The 15,267-nt window shown below is 42.6% G+C and overlaps 1 protein-coding gene and 1 long non-coding RNA gene across 5 annotated transcripts in view; one reads left to right on the top strand and one right to left on the bottom strand.

The window, feature by feature from the left end:
• LOC144681026 (uncharacterized) overlaps positions 1 to 8,677 on the bottom strand; it is a 119,430-nt gene extending 110,753 nt beyond the window's left edge. For all 3 annotated transcript variants that reach the window (XR_013576671.1, XR_013576670.1, XR_013576669.1), the window contains exon 1: positions 8,561 to 8,677. This is a non-coding gene — a long non-coding RNA (uncharacterized LOC144681026). The remainder of the gene's footprint in view (positions 1 to 8,560) is intronic.
• Positions 8,221 to 15,267, top strand: part of fosl2 (FOS like 2, AP-1 transcription factor subunit) — a 30,855-nt gene continuing 23,808 nt past the window's right edge. For both annotated transcript variants that reach the window (XM_078542701.1, XM_078542700.1), the window contains exons 1-2: positions 8,221 to 8,659; positions 14,843 to 15,094. In XM_078542701.1, coding sequence (XP_078398827.1) covers positions 8,555 to 8,659; positions 14,843 to 15,094 — 357 coding nt within the window. In that variant the 5' untranslated portion in view covers positions 8,221 to 8,554. The remainder of the gene's footprint in view (positions 8,660 to 14,842; positions 15,095 to 15,267) is intronic.

Below are 15,267 nucleotides of genomic sequence, written 5' to 3'. Positions count from 1 at the left end.
CCAGCCACAGCGCAGCACTCCTTCAGTACTGCACTGATCAGAAAAACAGCACTGACACACGAGTCTGTAAAGCTGGCATCCCTCATTGCTTCTGATGCGTCTAACACCTCGGCCTTGGAATTATATTAGGCACGGGATACTTAAAATTTCTGGACCCTTTTTCTTTAATCAGGAGCGCTAACTTTAATACCGTCATTTAAACAGCAGAGGAATTTCATGTAGGTGTGTTAAGATTTGTCTCTGCACAGCATAGTTCAAGGATTCAGTAGAGACGGAGAGTGTTAGTTCTAACGAACTGTGAGTCCTTGACAAAGTGAATCTACAGCAAATGCGGTTTTTTTTTTGTAGAACAAGTGGCAAGATATTGGGAACTGGATCTTCATGAGGCTATTTTCTAAATTATAACAGCGACTGCCCCAAAAAGTACTTCAATGGTTGTATAAGCGCTTTAGGATAATCCGGGGTCGTGAAAGGTGATATATAATTGCGAACGCTGTGTGTATTTAACATTTTGAAAAGACGAACAGCAATAAGAACGATTTAAAATGGGTCAACCAGCGGGTATTAAAATGCATCATCATGCATTTAAGTGAAGACTGTGTTTTGTCAGCTTGTTCTATCAGTGGGGTAGCGACACTCGAGAAGCTGCGGTCACGTGTAAACTAGGACACAGCAAACATACAACACCGCCCTATCTCACTGGGGATTGTGTTCCACTTCACTTGTTTTTATTTCCCCTCTCAAATCAATCTCCCATTAACCTGCAGCTAATTCACTTTCAACGCTGTTTCTGCAGGCTGGAGACACGTCTGTCTGACGTGAGCGGTCACTGGCGCGTCATCTGTCCAGGGACTGAAGACAAGAAGGCTTCAATTCCTAATATACCTTCGATTTTCCTACTTTATTTTCCATGGTGCAGCTCACGGATCGCACGCAGCCACACACACACAAAAAAACAACCTAACACAATAACACGTGCTTATGTTCAACTGAGGGGAAAAAAATGGATTCAGGCTCTCGTCACCTGAAACACAACAATAAATAATATGTAATCCCCTAAAGGTAAAGGCAAGCCTGGTCTGAACTCTTGTCATTATAAAGGGTGGGGAGCAACACCAGTGTTCCAGCAGAAATTCAGCCTTACGCACTTACTACCTCATTGATTTCCTGCAAGTCGGTTCTTGCTTGAATCTTTAGCGTTTTAAATGACTTAAGTGGGGCAATTTTGCATGCAAGTGGTTGTTGGATCACAGCTTGCATAAGATTTTTAAAGTGCATGCCTTATGTTGGTAAGTATTTTAAAAAAATAAAAATGTTTTAAACATGACAACTTGCCTCATTTAATGCCACTCTGACTTTTGAAGGTTTTGAAGGTAGCATTACATAGAATGTTTTTTTAAAATTCTTTCAAGGGCCTTGTTGGCTGGGCCAGCATTTATTGCCCATTCCTAATTGCCCTTGAGAAGGTGATGGTGCGCCACCTTCTTGAACCTCTGCAGTCCATGTGCCGTAGGTGCACCCACTGTGCTGCTAGGGAGGGAGTCCCAGGATTTTCCCCTAATTGCAACTATGCAGCAGGTCAGAGTATAAAAGAGATAATGGGAGCTTGCCAGAAAGGTACAGCAATAACCATGGGGGATTTTAATCTACATATAGACTGGAAAAATCAGATGGGCAAAGATAGCGTAGATGAGAAGTTCACAGAATGTTTTTGGGATAGTTTCTTAGAACAGCACATTCTGGAGCCAATCAGAGGACAGGCTATACTAGACCTAGTATTGTACAATGAGATAGGATTAATTGATAACCTCCTGGTGAAGTCACCCCGAGGTTGCAGCGATCATAATATGATTGAATTTTACGTTCATTTTGAGGGAGAAATGAGTGTGTACAAGACTAATATTTTAAACTTAAATAAGGACAATTATGAGGCATGAAAGCAGATGAACTGGTAAACAAGGTTAAGGGATGTGAATAGAAGTTCAGTGGCAGACATTTAAAGGGATATTTCAGATACACAGAATAGATACATTCCAATGAGAAAGAAAAATCCCAAGGGGAGGGCCCACCATCTGTGGTTAACTAAAAAAAGTTAAAGACAGCATCAAACCTAAAAAAAAATCATATGATTACACAAAGATGGGTGGCAGGTCAGAAGATTGGAAAGAATATAAAGAACAGCAAAGAATGAGAAAAAGATTAAGAAGAAGGGAAAAATTAGAGTATGAGAGAAAGCTATCTAGTAATATAAAGACGGATAGTAAGAGTTTCTATAGATATTTAAATAAGAAAAAGTTAACAAAAGTTGGTCCTATAGGGAGTGCATCTGGGGAATTGATAATGGAAAGTAGGGAGATGGCTGATAAATTAAACTGATATTTTGCTTCAGTCTTGACTGTAGAGGACACAAGTAACCTCCCAGAAATAGCTGTAAATCAGGAAATGGAAGGGAGGGAGGAACTCGGGGAAAACTACAATCACCAGGGAAGTGGTATTGAGCAAATTGTTGGGGCTACGGGCTGACAAATCTCTAGGTCTCACCCTAAGGTCTTGAAAGAAGTGGCAAGTGAGATAGCTGATGGCTTGGTTTCACTTTTCCAAAATTCCCTTGATTCAGAGAAAGATTGGAAAATAGCAAATGTAACCCCTTTATTCAAAAAGGGAGGAAGATCAAAAGCAGGAAACTATAGGCCAGTTAGCCTAACATCCGTCATCAGGAAAATGTTAGAAGCTATTATTAAAGATGTTATAGCAGGGCACTTAGAAAAATTCAAGGCAATCAGACAGAATCAACATGGTAAAAGATTAATCATGTTTAACCAATTTATTGGAGTTCTTTGAAGGACTCGCATGTGCTGTGGATAAAGGGAAACCGGTGGATGTACTGAACTTAGATTTCCAGAAGACATTTGATAAGATGCCACATCAAAGTTTATTGCAGAAAATAAAAGCTCATGGTGTAGGGGGGTAACATATTGGCACAGATAGAAGATTGGCTAGGTAACAGGAAACAGAGAGTTGGCATAAATGGGTCTTTTTCTGGTTGGCGGGATGTGATGAGTGGTGTGCTACAGGGATCAGTGCTGGGGCCTCAAATTTTTAAAATTTATGTAATTTATTTGGATGAAGGGACTGAAGGAATAGTGGCTAAATTTGCTGATGACACAGTTAGGTAGGAAAGTAAATTGTGAAGAGGACGTAAGGAAGATAAAGAAGTGACATAGATAGGTTAAGTGAGTGGGCAAAGATCTGGCAAATGGAGTATAATGTGGGCAAATGCGAAATTGTTCATTTTGGCAGGAGGAATAAAAAAGAAGCTTATTGTCTAAACGGTGAGAAATTGAGGAACTCTGAGATCCAGAGGGATCTGGGTGTCTTAGTACATGAATCACAAAAGGTTAGTACAGCAGATAATTAGGAAAGCTAATAAAATTTATTTATTAATATTTATTATCACTTATTGTAAGGTGAATTGATTACAAAAGTAGGGAGGTTATGCCTCAGTTGTACAGGGCATTTATGAGACCACATCTGGAGTATTGTGTATGGTATGGGTCTCCTTATTTAAAGAAAGATGTAAATGCGTTAGAAGCAGTTCAGAGAAGGCTTACTAGACTAATACCAGGAATGGGCGGGTTGTCTTATGAGGAAACACTGGACAAACTAGATTTGTATTCACTGGAATTTAGAAGAGTAAGAGGTGACCTAATTGAAACCTTTAAGATCCTGAGGGGTCTTAACAGGGTGGATATGGAGAGGGTGTTTCCTCTTGTGGGAAAATTTAGAACTAGGGGTCACTGTTTAAAAATAAGGGTCTCTCATTTAAGACAGAGATGAGGCGAATTTTTTTCTCTCGGAGAGTTGTGAGTCTTTGGAACTCTCTTCCTCAAAAGATGATGGAAGCAAAGTCTTTGAAAATTTTAAGATAGAGCTAGATTCTTGATTAACAAGGGGGTGAAAGGTGATTGGGGATAGGCAGGAATGTGGGGTTGAGGTTACATTCAGATCAGCCTTGATCTTATTGAATGACAGAGCAGGCTCAAGGAGCCGAGTGGCCTTCTCCAGCTCCTATTTCATATGTTTGTATGTATCTTGACCCAGCAACAGTGAAGGAATGGTGGTACATTTCCAAGTTGGGATGGTGTTTGGCTTGGAGGGGAACTTGCAGGTGGTGGTGTTCCCATGCATCTGCTGCTTTTGTCCTTCTACATGGTAGATATTGTTGGCTTGGAAGGCACTGCTCAAGGAGGCTTGATGAGTTGCTGCAATGCATCTTCTAGATGGCACAAACATGCGGACACTGTGCACAGCTGTGCAGGAAATGAATGTTTAAAGTGGTGGATTGGGGTGCCAATCAAATGGGCTGCTTTGTCCTGGATGGTGTCAAGCTTCTTAAATGTTGCTGGACCTGCATTCATCCAGGCAAATGGAGAGCATTCCATCACACTCCTGACTTGCAACTTGTGGACAGGCTTTGGGAAGTCAGGAGATGAGTTCCTAGCCTTTGACCTGTTCTTGTATCCATGGTATTTATAAGGCTGGTCCAGTTCAGTTTCTGGTCAATGGTAACCCCCAGGATATTGATAGTGGGGGATTTAGCCATGGTAATGCCATTGAATGTCAAGGGGCGATGGTTAGATTCTCTCTTGTTGAAGATGGTCATTGCCTGGCACTTGTGTGGTGCGAATGTTACTTGCCACTTATTAGCCCAAACCTGAATTTGTCCAAGTCTTGCTGCATTTGGACATGGACTGCTTTAGTAGCTGAGAAGTTGTGAATGATGCTGAACATTGTGCAATCATCAGCAAACAGCCCCACTTCTGACCTTATGATGGAAGGAAGGTCATTGATGAAGCAGTTGAAGATAGTTCGGTCTAGGACAATATTCTGAGCAACTCCTGCAGCGATGTCCTGATGACCTCAAACAACCACAAACATCTTCCTTTGTGCTAGGTATGATGCCAACCAATGGAGAGTTTTCCCCCAATTCCTATTGACTTCCATTTTGCTAGGGCTCCTGGATACCACACTCGGTCAAATGCTGCCTTGATATCAAGGATCATCACTCTCAACTCACCTCTTGAATTTAGCTCTTTTTTGTCCATATTTGGACCAAGGCTGTAATGAGGTCAGAGCTGAATGGGCTAGAACCCAAATTGAGTGTCATTGAGCAGGTTATTGCTGAGTAAGTGCCACTTGATAGCACTGTCGACGACACCTTCCATCACTTTGCTGATGATTGAGAGTAGACTGGGCGGTAATTGCCAGGTTGTCCTGCTTTTCATGGCCAGGATATACCTGAGCAATTTTCCACATTGTCAGGTAGATGCCAGTGTTGTACTGGAACAGCTTGGCTAGGGGTGTGGCAAGTTCTGGAGCACAGGTCTTGGGGCTAAGGGCACTCAAGTCTTCAGCACTATGGCAGGAATGTTGTCAGGACCCATAGCCTTTGCAGTATTCAGCACAGAAAACAGACCATTCAGTTCAACTGATTTATGCCAGTCACATGCTCTTCCTCCTCGTCAATGAACCCGATTAGACAAACTAGCGTTATACTTCCTGAAACTTAGAAAGTGTTTTGATCAAAGTTTCCAAGTTATTGAGGAACAGGAGAAACTGCTAGTTGGGGAGTCTAAGAATAGGGGGCAGTCAAAACCATTAGAGACAAGCCTTATAGGAATGAAATTAGGAAACACTTCTACACACGAAGTATGGTAGAAGATCGGGACTCTCTTCCACAAATGACAGTTAATGCTAGATCAGTTGTTAGATTTAGTACTGAGATGGTTGGACTTTTGTTAGCCGGGTGGCTATATTATAGTTAGGTCGCAGATCAGCCATGATCTCACTGAATGTAGGAACAGGCTCGAGGGGTTAGATAGCATACTCCTGTTCCTATTTTCCTATCATCAAATCCGTTTATCCCTTTCTCCCTCATGTGTTCCTCTAGCTTCCCCTTAATGTGAGGACATAAGGCAGCTCTCGGGACTGTTCTGCTGGCTTTACCCATTATCAACTGATAATGTTAAAGAACCCGCTCTTGGGACACAAGCAGAGAGTGTCTCCGACAACACACCTGCCTGGACCAAAACTATATTTAAAATAAAAACACAGCCAGCAGCTCGCTCATCATCTCCTGACTGACCTTGCCTACTTAACAACAGACACTCTGCTTCAATTCCTTGTAGTTCACTGTGTGAAAGGCTTTGAGACATTTCGCACACATGAGAAGATACATCAGCGCCAGCCTGAAAAAGCATTCAGCTGATATGCAGAGTGGCGTTTTTTTGGAGTGGAAAATATCTCTCATTGTATTATAACCTTTAGCACAAAGAAATGGTAAAAATAAATGTTTATTTTTAAGCATCGCGTAAATGCCGGGTTTCCAACACATGAGAGCCTTTGCCAGGCATATTTTTTTTTCCACATGGAAACAAGCCAGGTGGCGTGAACCGCCCTCTTCTCCCTCCCCCCCCCGTACTGTAGTACGTGCAGTATGTCATTTCTGGCCATAAAGCGATTGGTGTTACATTGTGGGGCGAAATGAACCCATTTGTTGTGGATTTCGAGCCAATGCGGGGGACGGGTACCTCACTAGTCTTGATATGACCAGATGCATCAACCCGAATTTAATTTGGACAGAGTCTTGTAGGAAATTGCGTTCACTTCAATCCTTGTTTACACTAGCACATCTTCCCCCCACCCCCCCTAACAACACCATGGTATATTGGAAGAAAGCTGATTTTTAAAACTCATTTATTGTTAACCTGATAACTTCACTGGAAAAAGTTGTCATTATTTCGAGATTCGGAAACCCTTTGATCGGACAGCAGTTATCGATTTCACGAAACCCATCAGAAAACATCTCAATAGCGAAAGAGAGAAACAAAAAAAAAAACGATTTTTAATTCCAGAGAGATTTCTGTGGTAACAGTGGGGGTTTTTTTAAATACAGTCTGGAAAACAAAAAAAAAAGGGATCTATCTTGATTTTACTTGAAACAGGGAAGAAGCGTCTGTGTACTGTCGGTCGGGACTTAACATTTCCCCCTGCCTCCCTCCAACCCCAGCTAAGATTTCACTTCAAACACCAAGGATTTCACTTCCCCTTGTGGACACTGTCTTCCTTCCGCAGCCCTTTGCCCGCTTCGGGGCGGGAGGGAGGAAGGGAGGGAGGAGGGGGGGTAGGGAGAAGAGCTTGAGCCGGGTGTGTGGCAACACTCTACTCTGACATGAGGGGGTGGGAGGAGCCGGTGGTGGACACAGACACCAGACAGGCGAGTGCCAGCCGTTCTGCACCCCTGAAGTTGTATAAGAAAAATGTAACTTGGGTTCGTGTCGGAAGCAGGCGGCGCTAACACGCTAACCTTCCCTTAAAATTGCAACATATCCTTTCCACCCACCCTTAGCGGTATGGGCATCTTCACTCTTTGCAACAGTTAGTGGGGAGTGGGTGGGTGGGGGGGAGGGTCTGTGTGAGTGGGAATGTGTGTAGAGAGGGCGGTTAGATCTCTGCAACACACGAAAAGGGAATCCCTCCGTACAGACGTCACGTTAACCAAGGAAACCCACACCTCGCATCATTTGACGCAAATACCCATTTTTAGGCAACACGCTACGTCAATGGACGGTACCATCGACCAGAGCTTAGTCATAGAGAGAGGAGCAAGGAGCTGGCCCCGCTCCTATGTCACAACTGGGGTCGTTTACAAATAAGTTCCTTTTCAACAACAACAAAAAAAAAAGATACATGTGCAAAAGGAAAAAGGTCAGGGTGGAAATAAAGCAATGGGCTGGATGATCGGGTAGGGTGGTGGTGGTGGTGGGGGGGGAAAGCTTGTGAGCTGCTGAATGTCAGAGGCAAAGGTTTCTCTGAGCTCCCTCCCCGTTTGCTGGATGGTTGGGCGGGTCCAGCAGCGTTGACGTGAATTCTTAGCTGCGGGAGAGCTGGAAATAAAAAGACCAGACTTTAATACCAGAGGACTGACTCATCAACCTCGGGGAAACAGCGAACAGCAACTCGGAGACTATCAGATCGAGGGGTGGTGGTTGGTGGTGGTGGGGGCGGCGCATGGCGAAAAAAAATTATTAGTCACTGCAAAGGCTATCAGTCCCGCGAAAGGGAGTGTGTGAGAAAACAAAAGAGACTGTGACTCTTTTAAATTATAAATATTAATTAAAGTTTCATTCTAGAAAAGTGGGGCGTGTGTGAAAGTTTGGAAGCAGGGTTGGGGGGGTGGGGTGGTGGGGGAAAACGAATCCAGGAAGTTTTATGGATTTTTTTGCAGTTCTATCAGCTGCAAGAAGAGAAACAGACCAGAAAAGAGCAGAGTGGGAGAGGAAAACTTGTTTTAACGCTTTGCGTATCTTGGAAATAACTGAAGGAGACGTTTTAAGCGGACTTGCATTTTTTTTGGAATTATATTAACACAGATATATATATTTCAATTATATATATATATATATATATCTATACATATATACATAGGAGCAAATCTACGCAAGAGAAATTACGGTCGGTCCCGCTTTAAAAAATAACATTTCCGCGGGGGAACATGTACCAAGATTATCCTGTGAACTACGACACATCGTCCCGCAGCAGCGCGTCTCCAGTTCACCAGGACAGCGTGTTCGGCAGCGGCTCCCTCAGTGTTTCCCAGGTAAGGCTCGGCACCCTGTGGAAGGGAGAGAGAGAGAGAGAGAGATTCCTGATACTTTACCCCCTCCCAACCTAACCCTTGAAACACATCTCCCTCCCATCTCCACCACCCTTCCCTTCACAAAACTATTTCATTTAAGAATATTCAACCTGTGGATTTTTCCAAATAGCTGATAGTGTTGCCACTATTGTAAAATTGTCATTAATTTTTTTAAACGTACGGATTTCGGTAACCGGTCGCCGTTTTTTTTACTTCCTTAGCATAGCCAGTGAGGCGATCTGGCGTGTTTGTGTGAACGAGAGAGAGACAGAGAGAGAGAGAGGCTTATAGTCCTTTCATTTACCTGCCCTAGACCCCAGTCTGTGGCTTGTGTGTTGGTTCCTGATCCCGGTCGGCGGTTGTCTGTGAGAGTTGGGACTGTGTGTTTGCCCAGTGTGTAGTGAGAGGCTTGTTAAAACATTGGCACAAGTGTGAATCACCAGGTTGTACTAGCGGAGCGGCGTCAGATGGTCTCCCTGCTCCCACTGTGTGTACAGGTGGTCTTTTTTAGCTGAATAAACGACACTTTCATTTTAATGAGTTTGATTACTCTTTGGATTTACATCCGCGGGGAGGAGATTTTTCTCCTTGCCGAGTCCTTTTCCAAAAATAAGTGTGTAGTCTCCCCATTCCCTCCCCCCACCCCCCCCCGGTTTAAGATTTCTCTCTCCCTCCCTCTCCCTCTCGGCAAATTTCGTGTACCCTTGGTCCATTTCACGTGAAGTAATGTCACTTTGCTTCCAACCTGCCGGGCGAGGCGGGGGGGAGGGAATGGAATTCCGATGCAGTCAGATTTTCCACCAAGTGCACAGATTTCTTTGAAAAGAGGCAGCATTCAATTAAACCAACGAACCCAAAGCTGGTCCAAAAATGTCACTTTTAAATAACTTATTCCACTGTAATGAAATGACCAATTATTGGACCCCTCTCCCCCCCCCTTTTTTTAAAAAAAAAACCTATTTCAATCCCTCACTTTATAAAAAAAAACTAATGATTATAATTTATCATCGATGAAAGAACAGTGCATTTCTCTCCGGCTTAGTTAAATCTAGGGCGCTGTCACTTTAATTGGAGAGCTGGTCTGATGTAACTTTCCTCTCCCTGTTTATTTAACGCAATCCTTCACGCATTGTTCCTGCCTTTAAGGTTGATGAAGAAATGAGGCGAGTTGGAGGGAAGCTTGCGCAAGATCAGAGTTGGCTGGGATTACAAAATCGGTTTCGTAACTCTTGTGTGTTTTTTTTTAAAAAAAAAGTCTCTGGACTTTTCTGCTCCAGCTCAGTGGCGGAAGTCATTAGCCAATCCTGGTGCCAACATGATAACGTGTAAGAGATGGGGCTTTTGTTTACCGCCCCCACCAACCCCCACCCCCCCCCAGCGCTATCTCCATGGCCAAATAACACTTCTCGAAATTGTAATTTCCAAACTCTTTCCGGGTAGTAGTTGGCGACATTCCTCCTGCTGCTTAGCTATTTTCATTTCTTAACTGGAATTCTTGCCAACGTTTGTACTGACTGTTCTTTTGGGCAGTCAGCCCCACCCCGCTTTGACCAATCGTGGGCCGCGAACTTCATCCTGCTCCCCGGGAGTTTAGCTGTGTCAGTGTGTTTAATGTACTGACTTACTGTAAATACGCTGCTACAAGGCAGCTTTCTGGCCCCACCCCAACTCCCCCCCCCACCCTCCCTGCCCGCCCCCTTTATTTTACACAGTGGGCGTTTTGTTGGCTCCATAGCTTGTGGTTTGAAACCATACCGGATTAGAATGTTTCTAGCTTTTATTACACATTTTTATATTTAGAAAATTAAATGTACCTCTGTGATACTTCGTCTACTAACTGTGTGTGCTTTGTGTGTCTCTCCATCTCTCCGGACTTTGGGTACTGCCAGAGGCCCTTTGACAACGGTGGCTCGGGTTCCTTTCTGTTTCCAGCTATCTTTTTCTCCAGTGTTGTTTTTTTTTTTAGCTCACTGTCTGGGACCCTTGTTCCTAAGAATTTCGGCAGCTGATTGTGAAGATCAAAACTAGTGGATAATGGATGTGATTCTGTGACAAGGGAGCTCCCTGCCTCGTTGCCACCAATACTGCACAGCTTCTCTCCCTCTATCATGGAATCACAGTAGAGGAGGAGGCCATCCAGCCCATCAACTCCACGCCCTCTCTCTCTCTGCAATTGCAATTTGGCTAATCCCACTCCCCCTCCCATCCCCCATAGCCCTAGGAATTCTTTCCCTTTCAGATGCTTATCCAATTCCCTTTTGAAAGCTGCGATTGAATCTGCCTGCACCACACTCTTGGGCAGTGCATTCCAGATCCTAACCACTCTTCCTTTTTTTTAAAAAAAAAAGTTTTCCCTCATGTTGCCTTTAGTTCTTTTGCCAATCGCCTTAATTCAGTGTCCTCTATCCACAGAAGTGAAAAAGAAAGTGTCACTTTCGTAGTGCCTTTCAGAACCACAGGGTAACTCGGAGGGCTTTAAAGCCACTTAAGGATTATTTATTTGAAGGGCAGTCAACTGCTGTAATGCAAGAAATGTGGCATCCAATTGATGCACAACAAACTCCCAAAACCAGCATCTGATAATGACCAGGTATTTTGCCTTAGTGATGTTGGTTGAGGGATATAATGTTGGCCAAGACACCAGGGAGAAATGTACTCTTCTTCGAAAGAGTGCCGTAGGATCTTTCATGTCCTCTGAGAGGGTGGGTGGGGGGTAGGAGGAGGGGGCTGGTTTGGTTTAATGCCTCATCCAAAAGTTAGGCTTGGCTGCCACCATTTGCCAAGTCCTAGGTGGGTGGGTCAGGGAATGGGATTAAGATTTAAATTCTGATGTTTGCTGAGAAAAGACAATTGTAAATGCTAATAACAACCTCTGCATCAGAAAGTGTGTGTGGGAGGGAGTGGGGATAGGGTGGTGGTGGTGGATGGCTGAGAGGAAGAGTATGTTGGGGGAAGTGGGGATAGGTGGTTAGGGGGTGGATTTGATTTTGCCACCAGACTTGTGCCCAGATTCCATTTGATAATTTTTTTTCAAATTGATTCGCTCAACAAACCACATGATCGCCTCTAAAACTGGGCAACTGGCAACCCTAACTGCAAGTAACCCTTATTGCCCGACTGACATACAATCTTGAAGGTTTAAGAATAAGGTTATATTACAGTTTGTTCTAGGCTTCCTTAGTAAGAACTATTGCTGTAAGTGACTGATTAATTTAACAAGGATTTTATCACAATTTTTTCTGGTCTTTTTGTACACTCTCCCTTTGGAGGAAAAGTACCACGTTTAGAAGCCCACGGATAAGGAGTCCAGCCTAAAGCCCCTAGCTCCATGGCAAATAAACAATGTAAGCAATGTTCTCATGCCGAGGCACCTCAGACATCCTCGTTAGGTTACGCAAAGTGAGACACAGCACTTATGGTCAAATCACTCCTGGCAAATTATATTGCATAATACTGAGTATCACAGCTTTATATGTATTGCACGTGTTTGTGTGTGCATGCAAGTCATGTATATTTAATACAGATTTTGCCATGACAAGATTCCCCTACATTAATATATTTTTTGCCTTTTGTATGCAGTCCTGGTCATTTTTCACTGGATAGATCTACTATAATTGTAATTTCTACAAAAAAACATACATTAGCATTTCTATTTCATTGGCCTATTAAGTTGCTCTTTATCCACAGTCTTCCGGTACTTATAGTTCAGTGAAATGACAGCTGAATATACCACAGCAAGGCAGGAAATAGCCATTAATGTTGGTTACAATATTGAGACTTCCCTGGTGTGTGTCTATTATGCGTTGTTTGCATAGATGATCTCCACCATGAATCTGAAAGAAAACATCCATTATAGAATGGATACCTTCCATATTTCATACTCTGGTCACTTTCAACTCATAACCAACATCTGATTTGAACAATAGATGTTTTGATCTTTTTCAAAAGAAGTTTCACGGTTCACAGTTTAGAATTTAAATTAGCGCCATCTTCCATTTTGTAAGAATGGAATCGCTTCCAGGTTACACATTATCCTGTCTTGGGCATATATCATTATTTTTTTTATCATTGCTACTGGAAATTGCTAAGTGATGAAATTGTGGGAGTATAATTGCCACAGGGATTCAGTGGTTCAAGGAAGTGGCCCACCACTAGCTTCTCAGGGCCACTGGAGATACACAAGAAAGCCCACATTTATTGTCTGTGTATATACAAAGTAATATTGAATGCAAGGCACTGTGTGATGCGGTGACATGCCATAGAAATGTCAGTCTTTTGACCATTCATTAACATTCCCTTTCCTCAATAAGGGAGGTTACTGCCGATACAACATGCTTGTAGGTATGACATGAATGCTGGTTGATGAGGGTATCCCTTAGCAGTGGTGGGCAACTCTCCTTCCCTTCATGCAATCCTATTTGAATTTCTTCCCCATTAGACATCTATGGGAATGCTGATTTCTATATCACAGCTGTCAGGTTAGCTCTTAAAACCATGTTGGTTGTCAATTTCATGGTAGCTTCTCTGTATTTCTTGAGTCAGTGTGGTCCAAGTTATTTTTTACTGCTTCCTTTCGCAGAACAATAAAAATGAAAGAAGGTTATGGAAGAGTAGAGGTTATATTTGTGGGTTAGTAATCTGAAACTTGGGCATATGAACTATAGAATTAAAATTCAACCATGCAGTTCAAGACTTTGGGATTTAAAAAATATTGAAGCTAAAAAGCTGTTGTCAGTAAAACTGGCCAGAAGCTGTTGGATTGTCAAAAAATTAATGTATTTTATGGGAAGAAACCTGCTGTCCTTGCTCCCTCTGGTCTACATGGGACTTTAGTGTATCTCAGTGCATTTCCAGTCATATATATGGGACTTTAGTCCCACATTAATCTACTTGACTCTTAACTGCCTGCGACCATGGCTAGTTGTATCTGGGAGTTAAAAGCTGTGATACAATCGTCATTCAACATTCACATTCAGGTTTACACATGCAGCATAGAGATCTAGATCAGATCTGTCTATTCTATAGCCTGTCTATGACATAGCCTTCCACAAGCACTGGAAAATCAGCCCTATTTGTGCTTTTCATGCTCTTGTTTGTCCTGTTTGAATTCTGTGGGCTTGGATATTTGGAAAAGACTTTTTGCATCATTGGCTGTTAAAATCGGAATCAGAACAGCAGGATGTGCTAATGTTAGCAGCTGTTTTAATCATTCTGTGGATGTGGGGGTAGCTGTCAAGGCCAGCATTTATTGCCCATCCCGGAGTTGAGTGGCTGCTAGGTCACTTTGGAGCATATCTAAGAGTACGAGAGAGTATGGCATTGAGATAGAGGATCAGCCATGTTCATAATGAATGGCGGAGCAGGCTCGAAGGACCAAATGACCTGCTTCTATATTCTATGTTTCTATGTTTATGATAAGTGGGGCTGGAATCACAGGGGTCAGACTGGGTAAGGACAGCTGATTTTCTTTGTTAAAGAAAATTAATGAAGCCTTTGGGTTTTTCTGATCATCCAACAGTTTCTTGGTGATTTTTTTTTGTTTTGTTTTTACTGGTTATTATTTCCATCTTATTTATTTATTTATTTATTTATATCTTATTAACGTCTTATTTCCAGACGTTTTAAACTAAATTCAAATTCTCCACCTGCCACAGTGAGATTTGAACTCTGGTTCCCAGGGTTATTAATCCAGTCCTCCTAGATTTCCAAACCAGTAACATAACTGGTGTGTTACCATACCAGTTGTAAATTTGAGCTATGTACTAAGGAATAAAATGGATAAAGAAAAAAGGAGAAAATGGAGAACAAGGTATGATTTCCTACATCTCAACGTTGACTTAAAGTAGTTCATTGGTTGTAAAGGACTTGGGACCTTCTATGTTTATGAAAGTCGCTATATAAATGCAGCTTTTTAATGCAAACTGGAGTTGGGCTCTATGTGGTTATAACAATGTTGCTTAAAATGAGAGTTTTTTGAGGATGAAAATTGGGAACCAGAAATGGTTTTCCTCCACCTGTACCAGCAGCAGAATTTCCCATGGCTTTTGTGAGATGTTTATGGATACATTTTTGATTGCGTCATTGTGGGGCTGCAGCAATTGCACTCACTGACCTTATTTTATTGTTTTTATTTAACCTCCTCAGAAATATAGATCAGACATGCCAGGATCCAGCAGTGCCTTTGTTCCGACAATCACCGCCATTACTACCAGCCAGGACTTACAGTGGATGGTTCAGCCCACGGTTATAACCTCAATGTCCAGCCCTTACTCCCGGTCGCACCCTTACAGTCTACCCGGGGCCAGCATCTCATCACCTTCCTCCACCACTTTACACCGACCGGGGGTTATTAAAACCATTGGAGCAACAGTATTACGAAGAAAAAGAGACGAGCAGGTGAGATTGCAGCCTTGTGTCTGCAGAGATTAATGTATCAACCCTTGTCCCATTCATTTAGCTATCTGGAATTTTATCCAATTTCCTGCTCTCCTTACTTTTTATAATCATATTTCTCCAATTTACTTTCTTCCCTTTAATCTTTGTAATCAAGATATTTATGTGAATCACCT

Source organism: Cetorhinus maximus, chromosome 5 (assembly GCF_964194155.1).
Source record: "Cetorhinus maximus chromosome 5, sCetMax3.hap1.1, whole genome shotgun sequence".
Lineage (NCBI taxonomy): Eukaryota > Metazoa > Chordata > Chondrichthyes > Lamniformes > Cetorhinidae > Cetorhinus > Cetorhinus maximus.
This window is presented reverse-complemented; position numbering and strand designations above follow the sequence as displayed.